We start from the raw sequence: 13,973 nt of genomic DNA on the forward strand, positions 1-13,973 counted from the left end.
TCCTCCCCACCAATATCACAGCTGTCTGCCTCAGTTTCCAGCCCCAGTCTACCTTAAGTAAACCCAAGCCTCAGTTCCTCAGCCAACTTCTTTGTAGTCCACCGGTTCTGATCCTGGTTCTGGCAATATTCACTCCCTACACTTTAACTCACTCTCTCACCTGAACCTTCCCCCAAGTATCCCAGATACCCCAAGCACACACCTACACACTCTACCATCCAAGTTAGGAACTTGCCTGTGTGTATGTGTAGGTGGGTTGTATGTGTGTGAACTGGTGAGTGTGTGTGTGTATATATATGTCATTGTGTGCATGATATACGAATTAGTGATCTGTGTCTAACTTTTGGGGTGTGTAGTGTATGTGCTTGAATTGGTGATAGGTATGTATGTGCCTAGGCTGATTTGAATGTGTATGTGCCTGAGCTGGTATGGATCTTCGAGAACTCCTGGCACTCTGGTGAATTGCCCAAAGATTGGAAGAAGTCCAATGTGATGCCTATCTTCAAGAAAGGGAGGAAAGTGGATCCGGCAAAATATAGGCCCATCAGCCAGACCTCTAACCCAGGGAAGGCGTTAGAAAAGATTAACAAAGAGACCGTTCTGAAAAGACTGGCCGATGGTAACATCCTGAGGGATAGCCAGCATGGGTTTGTTGTGGGTAGGTCTTGCTTGACCAATCTTATTTCCATTGACGACCAGGTGACCTATCACTTGGATAAGGGAGAAGAGATTGATGTCATATATCTTGACTTTAAAAATCCTTCAATATGGTATCCCATGATCACCTCTTAGCAAAACTGACTAACTGTGGCCTCAGCCTCACCATAATCCGCTGGCTGTGGAATTGAATCCGTGGTCAGACCCAGAGAGTGGTGGTTGACAGAAGTCAATCATCGTGGTGACCAGTGGGGTCCCTCAAGGCTCTGTCCTTGGACCTATACTATTTAACATCTTCATTAATGATGTGGACATTCGTGTCAGAAGCAGACTGGCCAAGTTCGCCGATGACACCAAACTCTGGGGTAAAGCGTTCACACCTGAGGACAGGAGGGTGATCTAGCCAGACCTTGACAGGCTTAGGAAATGGGCGGATGAGAACCTGATGGTGTTTAACACCAGAAAATGCAAGGTTCTCCACCTTGGGAACAAAACCTGCAGCATCCTTATAGGCTCAGCAGTGCTATGCTGGGTAGCACTACATATGAAAGGGACTTGGGGGTCATGATTGACCACAATATGAACATGAGCCTTCAATGTGATGGTGCAGCTAAACGCTGGCTTGTATCCATAGATGCTTCTCAAGCAAATCCCAGGACGTCATTCTCCCCTTGTACTCAGCCTTGGTGAGGCTGCAGCTGGAGTACTGCATCAGTTTTGGGCTCCACAATTCAAAAAGGATTTGGAAAAGCTTGAGAGAGTGCAGAGGAGAGCCACGCACATGATCAAAAGTCAGGAAAACAGACCTTATGATGACAGGCTGAGAGCCATGGGACTCTTCAGTCTAGAAAAGCGTAGCCTCAGGGGTGATCTGGTGGCCACCTATAAGTTTATCAGGGGTGCTCACCAGGATCTGGGGAACATCTGACACCAGAGCGCCCCAAGGGATGATAAGGTCGAACGGTTACAAATTCCTCCATGACCGTTTCAGGCTGGACATTCTTTACTGTCTGAGCCCCCAAGGTTTGGAAGAGACTGCTGCTGGAGGTGGTTCAAGCACCTACTTTGAAGACCTTCAAGAAACATTTGGATGTTTATCTTGCTGGGATCCTATGATCCCTGCTGACTTCCTGCCCCTGGGGCAGGGGGCTGGACTCGATGATCTTCTGAGGTCCCTTCCAGCCCTAGTGTCTATGAATCTATAAAACATCTGATGAAGTAGGCTGTTGCCTATGAAAGCTCATGCCTCTCTGAACCAGCTAGTCTGCCCTCCTTTCTAGTAGACTTCAAACTAACTTGGCCAATGCCTTTCTGGTTCATTGACTGTCAACAAAACTGTAGATAAGTACACTATAGGGATGTACTGCCCTTATGCATGACACCTTAACAAAGATTGAGAACCAGGCTTACAGCACTTAAAAGAGCCTGCTGCCTAATTAAATAATAAAAGCTTGATTTGTTTTAAATTACATTTATGATAAAAAATATTCAATAACTTATGCAAGCCTTATAAATATTTAACAATGTTCTCTGAATTAATATACAGCCATATGAGACATACAAGAAACTGTTCCCATCCATGTCTGTATTAAGTGCCCTGATAATGGAAGCTAGAGAAGAGTAGAGATGTGCTAAAAGCTGGTCATAAGAAGGCAACTGTCACTTTATGAAGATGACAGGTAATTATAGCCAAGAGCTTTAATGCAATAACAATTATCCTGCAATATATTTTCCTTAGTGTTTGCAGCACTCTGCCCATCCTTAATCAAACCTAATAAGGTAGGTTGATAAGGAAAGGACTGAATGCTGGACTTTACATGACTACTGAAATACCCATAGGACACTGTTTGCATGGCAGCACCTTGTTAAAGCACAGCCCAATCCCAAGGCCCAGACCAGCTCAAATGGGTGCAGGGCCCAACTGAATGACAAAAGATGTTTCTAACCAAGGCCAATCCTTGAGCCAGCCAAATAACTGTGGACTCCATGTCACAATAGAGCAGCTTCAGGAATTCTGTCTGGTACAAGAAAACAGAACTGCTCTGTGATCTCTCTGGCACAATGTTGCCCTATCCAGTTTTGCAGAGATAAAACATGGATACCTACCTTATGAATATATTGTGTTGGCACTCCACGTAGTGTGCAGTAATAATAAAGATGCTCCCAACCAGTTAGAAGTTCGTCCAGGGCATCTTGCTGTGGGCAGTAGCCAATCAGAATGCCCTCAGAGATAGCAGACAGTATATCTATTTCAGACCTATTTGAGAGAAAAGTAAAAAAGATTGAAACATTTGGCATCCCTTAGCCTTGGTATCACTGTGGGCAGCCTTTACTCAAGAGAAAACATTCTCACTTTCATCTGCCATGGTGAGGACAGGAAGTCACTTGGCCCAGCTCCCCTTTCTCCTACCTTCCTCCTACTCTCACTAAATTCACTAGACAGCTTCCATGGCACTCCTTAATCCCATAGCTTTACCACATGTATCAGGAGCAGGAGCCTCTTTTCTAGCAGGCATCATATGCTACTGGTGGTTTGCCTCCCCCACCAACCACACCAAATGGAAACACAGCTATTCCTGGCCTCCATGCTATTAAGAAGCCAGGTGTAACCCAGTGCTTTTGTTTTGAACCACACACACTCTACTGCCTTTTCAGTGCAGGACTAGGAAGAGGGAAGAGACAAGATGTGGACTATTCCAGGGGGAACCTCCATAATCCCTACCATGAAATTCTTCCTTAGCTCAGGAGACTGACCGGACATGAAGAATGTAGAACATTTCAGAAACTGAAAATTTCATAAGGTTTAGGATGGACTATAATGCCACAGGCACTATGGTGTACAAACACAAAATGATGAGCAGACCCCCCAATAATTTAAAAAGAGAGTGTTTATGTACATATGAGTGAGAAAAGAGAGAGAACACTAAACATGTAAAATCCTACCAAATGTCTAAGAAAACCAAAATAAACACAGAAATATTAAAAGCTTAATAGCTTAAATGAGACTAGCCAAGGAAAAAGAAATCACCCTCATTTCAGTCTTTGGCCCAAGCTTTATAACTGTACATTACTAGAAATTGCATTCATTTCTAAGAAGCAAGCTTGATTGCAATGGTGTTTCATTACCCATAATGACACTAAATGTACCCTACCTATTCCAATACCTAATCCAACACTTGGTGGTACTGATTTACATTTACAGGAAGGGATTCAGACAAACAACAGAGCTATAGACCTTTCAAAATCAAAAAGCTGAGATAAAAGTCTGAGCTTTGGGAGGAAAACATTTAAACTGCATGGGTTTTTGCCACAGTGCTAATGATTACTTTGAATCCTATTAATAAGCTTGAATACACAAATAATCATTTAGAAATGGACAAGTGAATTGTTCATATGCATGGTCCACAAATGCCACATTTGGATAAAGTATAAATATGCATCTGATAATCCTGAACAAGGCTCAAGAGTCTGGGGAGAAAAGAAAAACATAAACTGTATATTTAAAATCAAACCACAGTATCAAAACGTATTTTAAACGCTGTCAAAAGGCAATTTACCATGATATGATGAACCTTGCTGGTGACTAATTAGAATGGGCTTCTGGTCTTAATAGGAAAGACATGAAATTTTTAATACCTGTGTGGCTTTGGATGATGCCAAGTTAGTTAACAGCGAGCGGGGAGCACTCTAGCAAAACGGAGACATGTGGCATAACAAAATGGAAGTCAGGATTTAACCCCTCCCCTTGTCCATGTTTAATTCAAAGAGTTTTATTTTTAATATAAACAGTAAGGAATTTCTCCCAGGGCTGATTTCCAGCATAACTGAATCAAATTAAATGGTCTTTTTAAAGCTATCTGCACCTCAGGGCATGGATTTACTAACGTGAATCCATTTGCATAAAATCACAGACACAGTGGATCACTTCTTTAATGAACTCTGACACAGTGAAATTCTATTTACAGTGAATTGCTTCCCAGGCTCCAAAGGCACCGCAAGACGCGCACACAGTCACTTTGAACTAATACAAATATAGTATGGCCATACAGCTGCTTGTTTTCAGCAGAGCTGCCCTCTTTGGATGACTGAAGTCCTGGCTTGCAGCAATATGCAAAGAACATGCAAAGGAGGCCAAAATCAACCCTGCTGTAACTTCAGGGGCTCCAGGAAAAAACTCCCATCAGAGATTAATTGAGTGTTACTATTCTAGTAACTGGATAGGCAACTTCCATCTGGAATGGTTCCCTACCAGGCAGGCATTAAACCAGATCACTCTGCTGCAGCAAATCAACAAATGGTTAAACATCCATTAAGCTCTCAATGTGAGAAAACATGTGACAGGGACATGCTTTGACTAGGGCTAGTTCTCCAGTTTGCTTTGGGGAGTAAAATCCCTTTAGCTCCCATTAGTGAAACCCCCAGCTCCAAGAATCAACTAAGATCATGTAACATATAGACGAAGAAATACAAGAGTCCGATGGATGACTAACTTGTATGAAGGACAAACAAATTGCAAAGGAATAGTTAGACACATTCTGTCATAGGATGCACAAGGAAGGGCTACTGTAGATCTGGAACCCATATGGAGTTTCAGTGGGTGCAGTCACTAAGGACATAAATGGATGTTGCCCAGTGAAGTGGATCAGCTGTGCCAGTATGTGTCCCAGAACAGCCGATCCACTTCACTGGACAAAACAAGTCGCCTGTTGTCCCACCCATTGATCCTGCAGGACAATGGGTGATGTATTCCCTACTTGCAGATACCTGCCCTGGGGAATCTCCAGGGCACCTCTCAGTAAGCAGGGCATGTTGGCTCTGGTGCCATCTCAGGGGTTAGACTGCCAACCAGCAGACTGATGGTCCCAGCCCTGGAACTGCACTGGAGTGTCAAACTCACTCCAGTGCAGCCCCAACCATGGAACCACACTGAAGCATTGTGCACCCAGGAAATCCCAAATGGGGAAATCCAGGCAGAGGCCTAAAACTACATGCCCCTAGTGCTGCTATTGACTTTTCTTATCCTGAGAGACAGAGAAAGACAGAGGAAGAGAAGGAGAGAGGAGAGTTGTTTTGCTTAAAGCTCTATCCTATTCTTTTGTTGCCTGCAGGACTTGGGGGAAGGGGGGAAATGGTTTCAAGCATTACTAACCTGAGAAGGAAAACACTCTCACCTTTGTAAAATCAACTAACTTTGTAAAATCAACTAACTGTCTTGCCCACATTGTGGGGGGGAGGCTGACTGGGTGCTAAATCCAGAGAGCTAGCCAGGGGTGAGCAGAGGGAGGGGCGGGGCAGGGGCACACACAGCAGAGCTTGCCTGGATGGTGCAGTCTGTGGCTGCCTCTGTGGTGCTCTACATGGAGCCGAGCCCCTCCCAGGGCAGCCTGCGCCATGCTTCTGCCTGCACCTGCTGGACTGGCCCCAGTCAGCATGCAAAGCTTACTGGCAGGGCTGCTCCTGGTGTGGCTGCAGCCACCCAGGTGGTGCTGCTCAGCTTTCCTCACCTCCAGTGGCAGCTCCTCTTCCTGCCCCACTGCACCACTCTGGGAGGGGTGGAAGGTTCAGCCAGGCAGCTCCTGCCCCAGCATATGGAGCTCCAGCTCCCAGCTGCCTTCCACCCACTCTGCCCGCCTAGCATGAGTGGCCAAGTGGGTGGAAGGCAGCCAGGAGCTGGACCCACTGCCCCACGTTCTGGGGCACAAGCCACCCAGCTGAAGCTTCTTCCCATCCACAGTAGTGCTGCAGGGGCAGGTATAGGAGGAGGAGCCACTGCTGGAGCCAAGGGATGCTGAGAAGCAGCCAGGAAGCTGCATCTGCATCAGGAGCAGCCCTGCTGTGCAAGCTGACCCAGACTGGGGCTGGCAAGTGTGGGCAGGATCGTGGTGTGGGATGCCCTGGGCGAGGCTCAACCCCATGTGGAGCACCACAGGGTCAGCCACAGGCCAGCTCCAAATATTTGCCCCCTCCAACCCCCTCAGGCCAGATCCAAGTGGTTGGCAGGCTGCATCCAGCCTGCAAGCCATATTTTGCTTCTCTCTTATATAGAGGCAGACATAGAGAAATCTACACTTTACATCCAGTTGCACTTAAGGATACCCAGACACTGAGATACAACAATTATCTATAAAACTTGCTAATAGGTTTAGCTAATACCTTAGAATACTGCAAATACTGGATCTAGGTATTCCCTATAGTAAAGTGTGGGAAATACAGGTATATGCTACCTCACACAAAACAAACTTATCTAAGTGAAACTAGCAAAACCTAACGGAAACACTGTAGTCACAGAATAGTACTTCTTTTTTCTACAGTCCTTTTCATCTGCATCTCTCAAAGTGCTCTACAGAAGGAAAGTACTGTCATTCTCATTTTACAAACACTGAAACTGAGGCACGAAAGGCAGCTTTTATCAAACGTGGTAACCTATGCAGTGAAATAACAGCTGTATAAAGTACACTACTTCACTGTCTTATATGCATCCACCACTGTTCCTCAGTATTTATGTTGGTACAAAGTACCAAGCTATCCATTTCCTTGGCCAGTAATTTTCACATATAGAGGGACTTTGCATTCTTTACCCATGTGCGCTGGTCTTTCAGACACAAAATAAGCAGAATCCTCACAGCAGCACAGAGCTCACCCATTCCTCTCTCAATGCATGCTTACTTAGGATCCAAGGTGTTGGGCCCTGGTGTCCAAAGTGAGCATGGCATGCTGAGGTATAGACATGAAGGGTCTTGGACCCTGGCCCTAAGTTAGGTGACTTCCTATCGAATGTCCAGTGAGAACCAGGTGTCAGCAGGCAGCATCGAAGTGGGGAACTTCCTGAACTAGCCACCAAGAGGTACAAAAGACAGAGATGTAGTTGAAGTCCCATCCCTCTGAGTGACATAGGGCATTCCTATAGTATGGCAACAGCATCATTTCTAGCGAAGGATGCTCCCAAGCCACGCACTCCCACTTACATACTCCAAACCCAGAGCAGAATTTTTTTCCCATAGAGAAATGTTGCAGCTGTCTCGGACGGCCAGGGCCGACTCGAGTTGCGTTAGAAATTGGTCACACGTTAGGGCGGGCTGGTGAAGGGAGAGGCAGACACAACTTATTGGTTGCAAAAAACTTTACTCACGCCGCTTGCAATCACGACGCAGGTGGTCCGGTCGTCTGAACAACCACGCAAGTTGTTCCAGCTGGCGGGGCCCAAGCCAGTTAATCCGTCCACAATTCGAAGCCGGCGGGGAAAGGGGTACGTCTGGGGTTGCGCTCGGCGACGGGAAGAAAGATCGATAGGGGCTCAGTCTATCGATCGGCAGCCACAAGTCAGATAACTTCAGAGGCGCTCTGCAGCGTGCTCAAAGCTCTTCGACTTGGGCGGAAGTCGCGCGGAATTTTAAACGGCCAGCGAGCCAATTACTAGCCGCCACGTGTGAATAATTTAGCACTGGCCAATAGCGGGGCACAAATTTACATTCGAATAGCGGGAACTCTTTGCACCGTGCATTTCTGTGCTGCAAGGAAGAAATGTATCCTGCAAAGGAAACTGCAAATTGGCGGGAACTCTCTCCTACACGCAGGTTCTCAATTGCAGCAGAACACTCTGCCGTGCAAAGGAGCTCTCATGTGGCCAAGAAATTCCATAGTGCCGAGGCACCAAAATCACTGGGTCGTGACAGCGGCAATAGGCAAAAGAGTGTTACTCTTGCCTCTCTAACATTCATGTGCTTTCTTCCATGCGGCCCCTCAATTTGGAAATCCCTCTTTCAGTGAGGCTACCATGCCACTACCTTTTCCTTACGTTTCTCCTTAAGTTTCTCTTCACTTGTTGCAAGAAGTCTATGCATTACAGAGAAAATAAAGATAAGTAAATTAAACAAGAATCATAGGTGCATGATCCATACTAAACAGCACAGCCCTTTGCACTGCTTTCCCTTATACTCCATTTTTCCCCATACTCCCATTGCAGATTTCAGGTTTCAGGATCTGTAGGTTGCGTGATAAGAGCCACACTGCATTCTACTCCAATGTGACTGTATGGTAAAGGAAGCCACATTATAATACAGAAAATTAATTCCAGAGAGAGAGAGAGAGATTTTCCATATCTCTAGTCTCCTAATCTGCAATATTGGGGATAATGTTACTTTACACCCTGAAGTGCTTTGAGAAAGTTCAGGGCATAGGGAAAAGTTTTCCTATACATGCTGAGTGGTCATGTTATTTGCATGACTTCCAAAGTGCTGTATTTTTTTTATTAAAGACAACTAACAGGCATGTGGTCAAGGCAGCCTCAATGGATAACATTTTTGGCTCACAGTTGTTTTGTTTTCTCACTAATCTCTTTTTGGTATTTAATTTCCCTAGTGTGTTTCAGTAAACCCTCATACTTCAGGCTGTACAGAAAAATATGCTGGGTTAATCTGGGGCCCTGAATTGGAAGACAATACAGGGAATAATAGAAAATAACAGTGGGCTGATTCTTGTTCATCTTACTTACATGAGAAAACCTGCCTACTTCAGGGAGGCTCTGCTGGTGAACAAAGCAAGCAGGATTTGGCCTTTATTTGTTATGTGATTAGAAATTTTACATGTAAGGATCAATATTCAGACATGCTAAGCACCAGGGGTGACTGGTGCCTCCTGAATCTGGGGGGGGCACAATTTGTGGCCTGGCCCAGGGGCGGGGCAAAAGCCCCATATCCACACCTATACTTTTGTGCTGCGGCTTAGAGCGCCCCCCCCCCAATACTGCCAGCCCATGCAGCAAAAAATCTGCCCCATTCTGAGCAATGCTAAGTCAGGGGCCAATCTTGGGGGGCATGTGCTCCCCTTACCAGTCAGCCCTAAGCACTAGGGCTGTGTGAAACAGCACCATTTATTTTCAACTTCTGTTTCACCATTTCAAAGGGACAGTGTTTCATTTTGTCATTTCATTTTGTTTTGTTTCAAAGCACTGTTTCATTTCTTAAAAACTGTTTCACTGTTTCGACACCTTTCAGCATTTCAACCATAGGCTATAATGGGGAATCATGAAAATGCATATAGCTTTGTTATTTCTTGCCTGATTCAGATGAAAATTGCAGAAACGGTATAGCCTTCTAAAGGCATAATGCCTGCCAAGTTTCAAGGAGATAGGTGAAGGGGTTTCTGGGATACTGTACCTCAAACTACTAAAAGCAAAACTCGTGTCACTTGCCAGCAGTGGCAGCCTCCTGTCATTCTGCGTGCAGATCTGGGGGCCCACACCCCCAGCTGTGGGGCTGTGCCAGACTCCTCTCAGGGGTGCAGGCCCCTGGATCTGTGCTCAGGATGATAGAAGACTGATGCTGTTGCCTGGGACCGGCGCAGGGCACAGGCCACACCCAGCACCAGGAAGACTGGTGCTACTGCTGGCCCAGGCAGCAACAGCAGCTTCCTGTCATCCCATGTGCAGTTCTGGGGGCCTATGGCCCTGGGAGGAGTTCAGCAGTGCTGGAAGGGCAGGTTGAGCTCCATGGGCTGGCAGAGCTCCCCACCTCCTGCTGCTGGGCTGCACTCTGAGCAGCTCCACCAGCCCCATGAAGCTCAGCCCAGCGGCTCAAGCAGGTGGGAAGGCCAATGGCAGAGTCACTCAGAATGCAGCCCTGGTGAGCACAGCCCAGCAGCAGGAGGCTCCACAGTCCCGTGGAGCTGAGCTTGGCAGCGGGAAGTAGGAGAGAGCCACTGGCCACGGCTGCGCTTGGAGCCAGGGCTGTGCTCCAAGCAGCTCTGTCACTGGCTCTCCCTCTGCCTCCCACCACCGGGCTGAGCTCTATGGGGTTGATAGAGCCATTTGGAGCGCAGCCATGGCGATCACAGCCTGGTGGCTGGAGGCTCCGCAGCCCCACACAGCTGAGCCTGGTGACGGGAGGTGGCCGGAGAGCCAGTAGCAGAGCTGCTTGGAGTACAGCCCTGGCTCCGAGCGCAGTGCTGGCCAGTGGCTCTCCCTCGCCTCCCACCACCAGGCTCAGCTTGTGGAGCTGTGGATTCTCCAGTCACTGGGCTCTGCTCACCAGGGCTTGTGCTCCAAGTGGCTCCACCAGCCCCATGGACCTCAGCGAGGCAGCAGGAGAGCCAGTGGTGGAGCCGCTCTGAGCATAGCCCAGGTTCTGAGCGCAGTCCTGTCCGGTAGCTCTCTCCCACCTCCTGCTAGCAGGCTCAGCTCTGTGGGAGGTGGGAGAGAGCCAGGGCTGTGCTCCAAGCACAGCCCTGGCCAGTTCCTCTCCCTCACCTCCTGCCATCAGGCTCATCTCCATGGGTCTGTGGAGCCTCTAGCCACTGAACTGTGCTCACCAGAGCTGTGCTCAAAGCCAGGGCTGCACTCCAAGTGGCTCCACCAGCCTCATTGAGCTCAGCCTGGCAGGGGGAGGCAGTGGGTGGGCCAGTGACTCAAAATGCATCGAAACAGCTTGGAAACAAAACACTCGTCGAAATTTTGCACAGCCCTACTAAGCACTCATATCTGCCATTACCATGAAGGCTCAGCATCTCTAAAAAACAGCTTTTTGCAGTTCTTTATCTTTTGTTTTAATGTTGACTCTCATTTGCATAAGGTTTCATTTTTGTAACTTTTTTCCAAGCAGTACACGAAGAAAGTAAAGATAGTGATATACATGATACTTATAATGGCTTCAATGGAGATATAAATTCCATTAATTAGTCAAAATGAAATATAAATTTACAAATGGCCAGAGTAGTTAGATATTCCATTGTGCTCTTAACTGCACATTTGAGTCAGTGCCTACTAATGTTTAATTAACATGATAAAAAAATCAAGGTTAAAAATACAATTAATGTAACTATGCTAAGTTAGAATTAAACCAATTATCCTGATATATAGTATAACAACTACCATCTCAAATATTATATTGATGCAAATTTATTCTGCCTTTCAAGTAAAGCTATTTGAATTGCACTTTTAATTATATATTGAGTTGAATATGATAACCCTGAAAAGAACTCAAATTTTGGTTGAAAAGAACTCTGGTACTTTTCACTCATTGGAGATGTATTCGTTGGCCTTGTGACCTTTTATAAGATAACAAAGAATGTGAGTTACTGCATTAAAAATCTCTCTGCACACAGTAGAGGTTTAAATTTATGGGAGAGGAAACTAAATTGGTCACAATAGAAAAAGTGTCAGATACTGACTACTTTATCTACTGGCTTCAATGGGACAACTTGTGAGAAGAACATCCCTCTCCATCTAAATCCTTGTTACAAGGGCTCCAATTCAATAAACTGCATAAGCCCAGGCCTACCCTTAAGCATGGTTAAGTCCATTTCTATTCAGTATGTGCTTACGTTGCAATGACCTAAGAGCCAATGACATTTTCATATCTTTTTACACTGATCTCTCACTTGTTTTCTTAGATAAGCTTTGCTGTCTCTACAGAGACTAGTGCCTAGCCCTCCTCAGTAGAAAGAGACTGTATGGGTTAGAGGACAGTGGTGAGGGCAAAAGAAAGGAACATAATTGAAGTTGTGCAGAATCTGATGCACGCTCAACAAAAGTAAATAGTACTTCTGTATAATGTCTTTTTGCATGGCAAGGCAGACCTTAAGGGTGATGCCTGATATATGCATGGCCATTTCCTTCCTTTTCTGGCTAGGCAAGTCTCTGCTTTTATGAGTATGTGTTACAAAAGGTCATACTAGTTATTGCTCCTGGTTCACACTAGTTGATAGTTTATACTGTCAGAAGCAACTGTAGTATATTCAAACACAGTAGCTTGGGTATCAGCAGCAGTCTAATTGTGACACCAAGGAGTTTGGCACAGACTAATCTGAATCTGACACTCAGCTATAGTGGAAAGAATTAAAAAATATTCTAACAATGTCAAGCACGCATTTACAGGGTAGTCCAATATGATATTGCTGAAACCTGAAAACTTCTGTGTACAAATGGTATCCAAAGAATGGATACATACCATTTCTTATAACATAGGACCTTTGGGTATTTTAACTCTATTTATGCTAAGTATTTCCCTTAATATGGCTAGCACTTCTGACTATCAGTGGGGGTGTCAATAGCTCATTATCACAGTGCCTCATTTCCACATATTTCAAAGTAATGGCTTGCAGTGTTGCTCCCTGGCTTTCCTTAGCATGAGGTTGTAGCAAATCCGAAGAGCAAGGCACTGTATATAAAATAATTACTGTGTGCAGAAGTTATACATAATATCATTTGGACAGATGCATCGCTGAACTATGCCAATGCTAATGAGATGCATATGACAAAAAGACAAAACCATTTCCAAGTACCACATTGCTATTACTGTGGCAAATTTGATTGTGATTAGTGCTAAATTTGAAATTGTTTCTCTTAGTGGAGCATTTTTATTACATCTCAATTACAAGTAGAATATGGTTGGAAAGGTTATAATTCGTCTACAGCTTCTTCGTCTGAGGAGGCATAATGAAATAATAATAATAAAGAAAGTAATCCTTTGGTGTAATAATTGTTTAACTTGTTATTAAGATTCCCACCCATCAGAGTAAAGGAGCTTAAACTTCTTGAAAATAGGTATTTACTTCAGGATGCAGAAAAGAAAAAATGAATAATGCCACTGAAGACAATGCAAGTATAGGTGGGATTAATTTGTATTTATGTAAAATAACAACAACAAAATTTTGTTCTGTTACTAACACCACTTTGTGCTATTAAAACGAGCAACATTGTAAAATATTATTTGCTTTCCACTTTTCTATGCATTTCATTCACCTGGAATGATAAATCCAAAAAGACAATTTACTATTTGATTTCTTTGAGCTACCACAATGTTTTTAGGTGTCAAACACTTAAATTTTTTGCTTGCTCTTTTTTAAAAAATTGATAAAACTTATTTGGATTTATATATTTTTTGTTTGTTTGGTTTTTCAAGTCTTCTGTTCTGCCTTTCAGAAACCATACATTTCATAGACATTAGGGCTGGAAGGGACCTCGGAAGATCATCAAGTCCAGCGCCCCACCCCAGGGGCAGGAAGTCAGCAGGGATCATAGGATCCCAGAAAGATAAACATCCAAATGTCTTTTGAAGGTGTTCAGAGTAGGTGCTTGAACCACTTCCAGCAGCAATCTATTCCAAACCTTGGGGGCTCAGACAGTAAAGAAGTTCTTCCTTCCCAGGTGTTTCCCAGTCTGTCCTGTTGGAACTGTCCAACTTCACACAAATTCTTTATTGGAACAAAAACTTGAACCCAGCTGAGTCTCCTAACCAATTCCCATATCCCAGCTAAGTGTTCTAACTACCACGGTATGAAGTCAAAATTAATCTGCCTTTCTCAGTCTCTTGCGTTGGGTT

The 13,973-nt window shown here is 45.0% G+C and overlaps 1 protein-coding gene across 1 annotated transcript in view; it reads right to left on the reverse strand.

The window, feature by feature from the left end:
- ABCA13 (ATP binding cassette subfamily A member 13) overlaps positions 1 to 13,973 on the reverse strand; it is a 351,606-nt gene that overhangs the window by 50,005 nt on the left and 287,628 nt on the right. The window contains exon 57 of the mRNA XM_014524731.2: positions 2,764 to 2,914. Within this exon, the coding sequence (XP_014380217.1) occupies positions 2,764 to 2,914 (151 nt within the window). The remainder of the gene's footprint in view (positions 1 to 2,763; positions 2,915 to 13,973) is intronic.

The sequence above is a fragment of the Alligator sinensis genome, unplaced genomic scaffold (genome assembly GCF_000455745.1).
Source record: "Alligator sinensis unplaced genomic scaffold, ASM45574v1 scaffold82_1, whole genome shotgun sequence".
Classification (NCBI taxonomy): domain Eukaryota; kingdom Metazoa; phylum Chordata; order Crocodylia; family Alligatoridae; genus Alligator; species Alligator sinensis.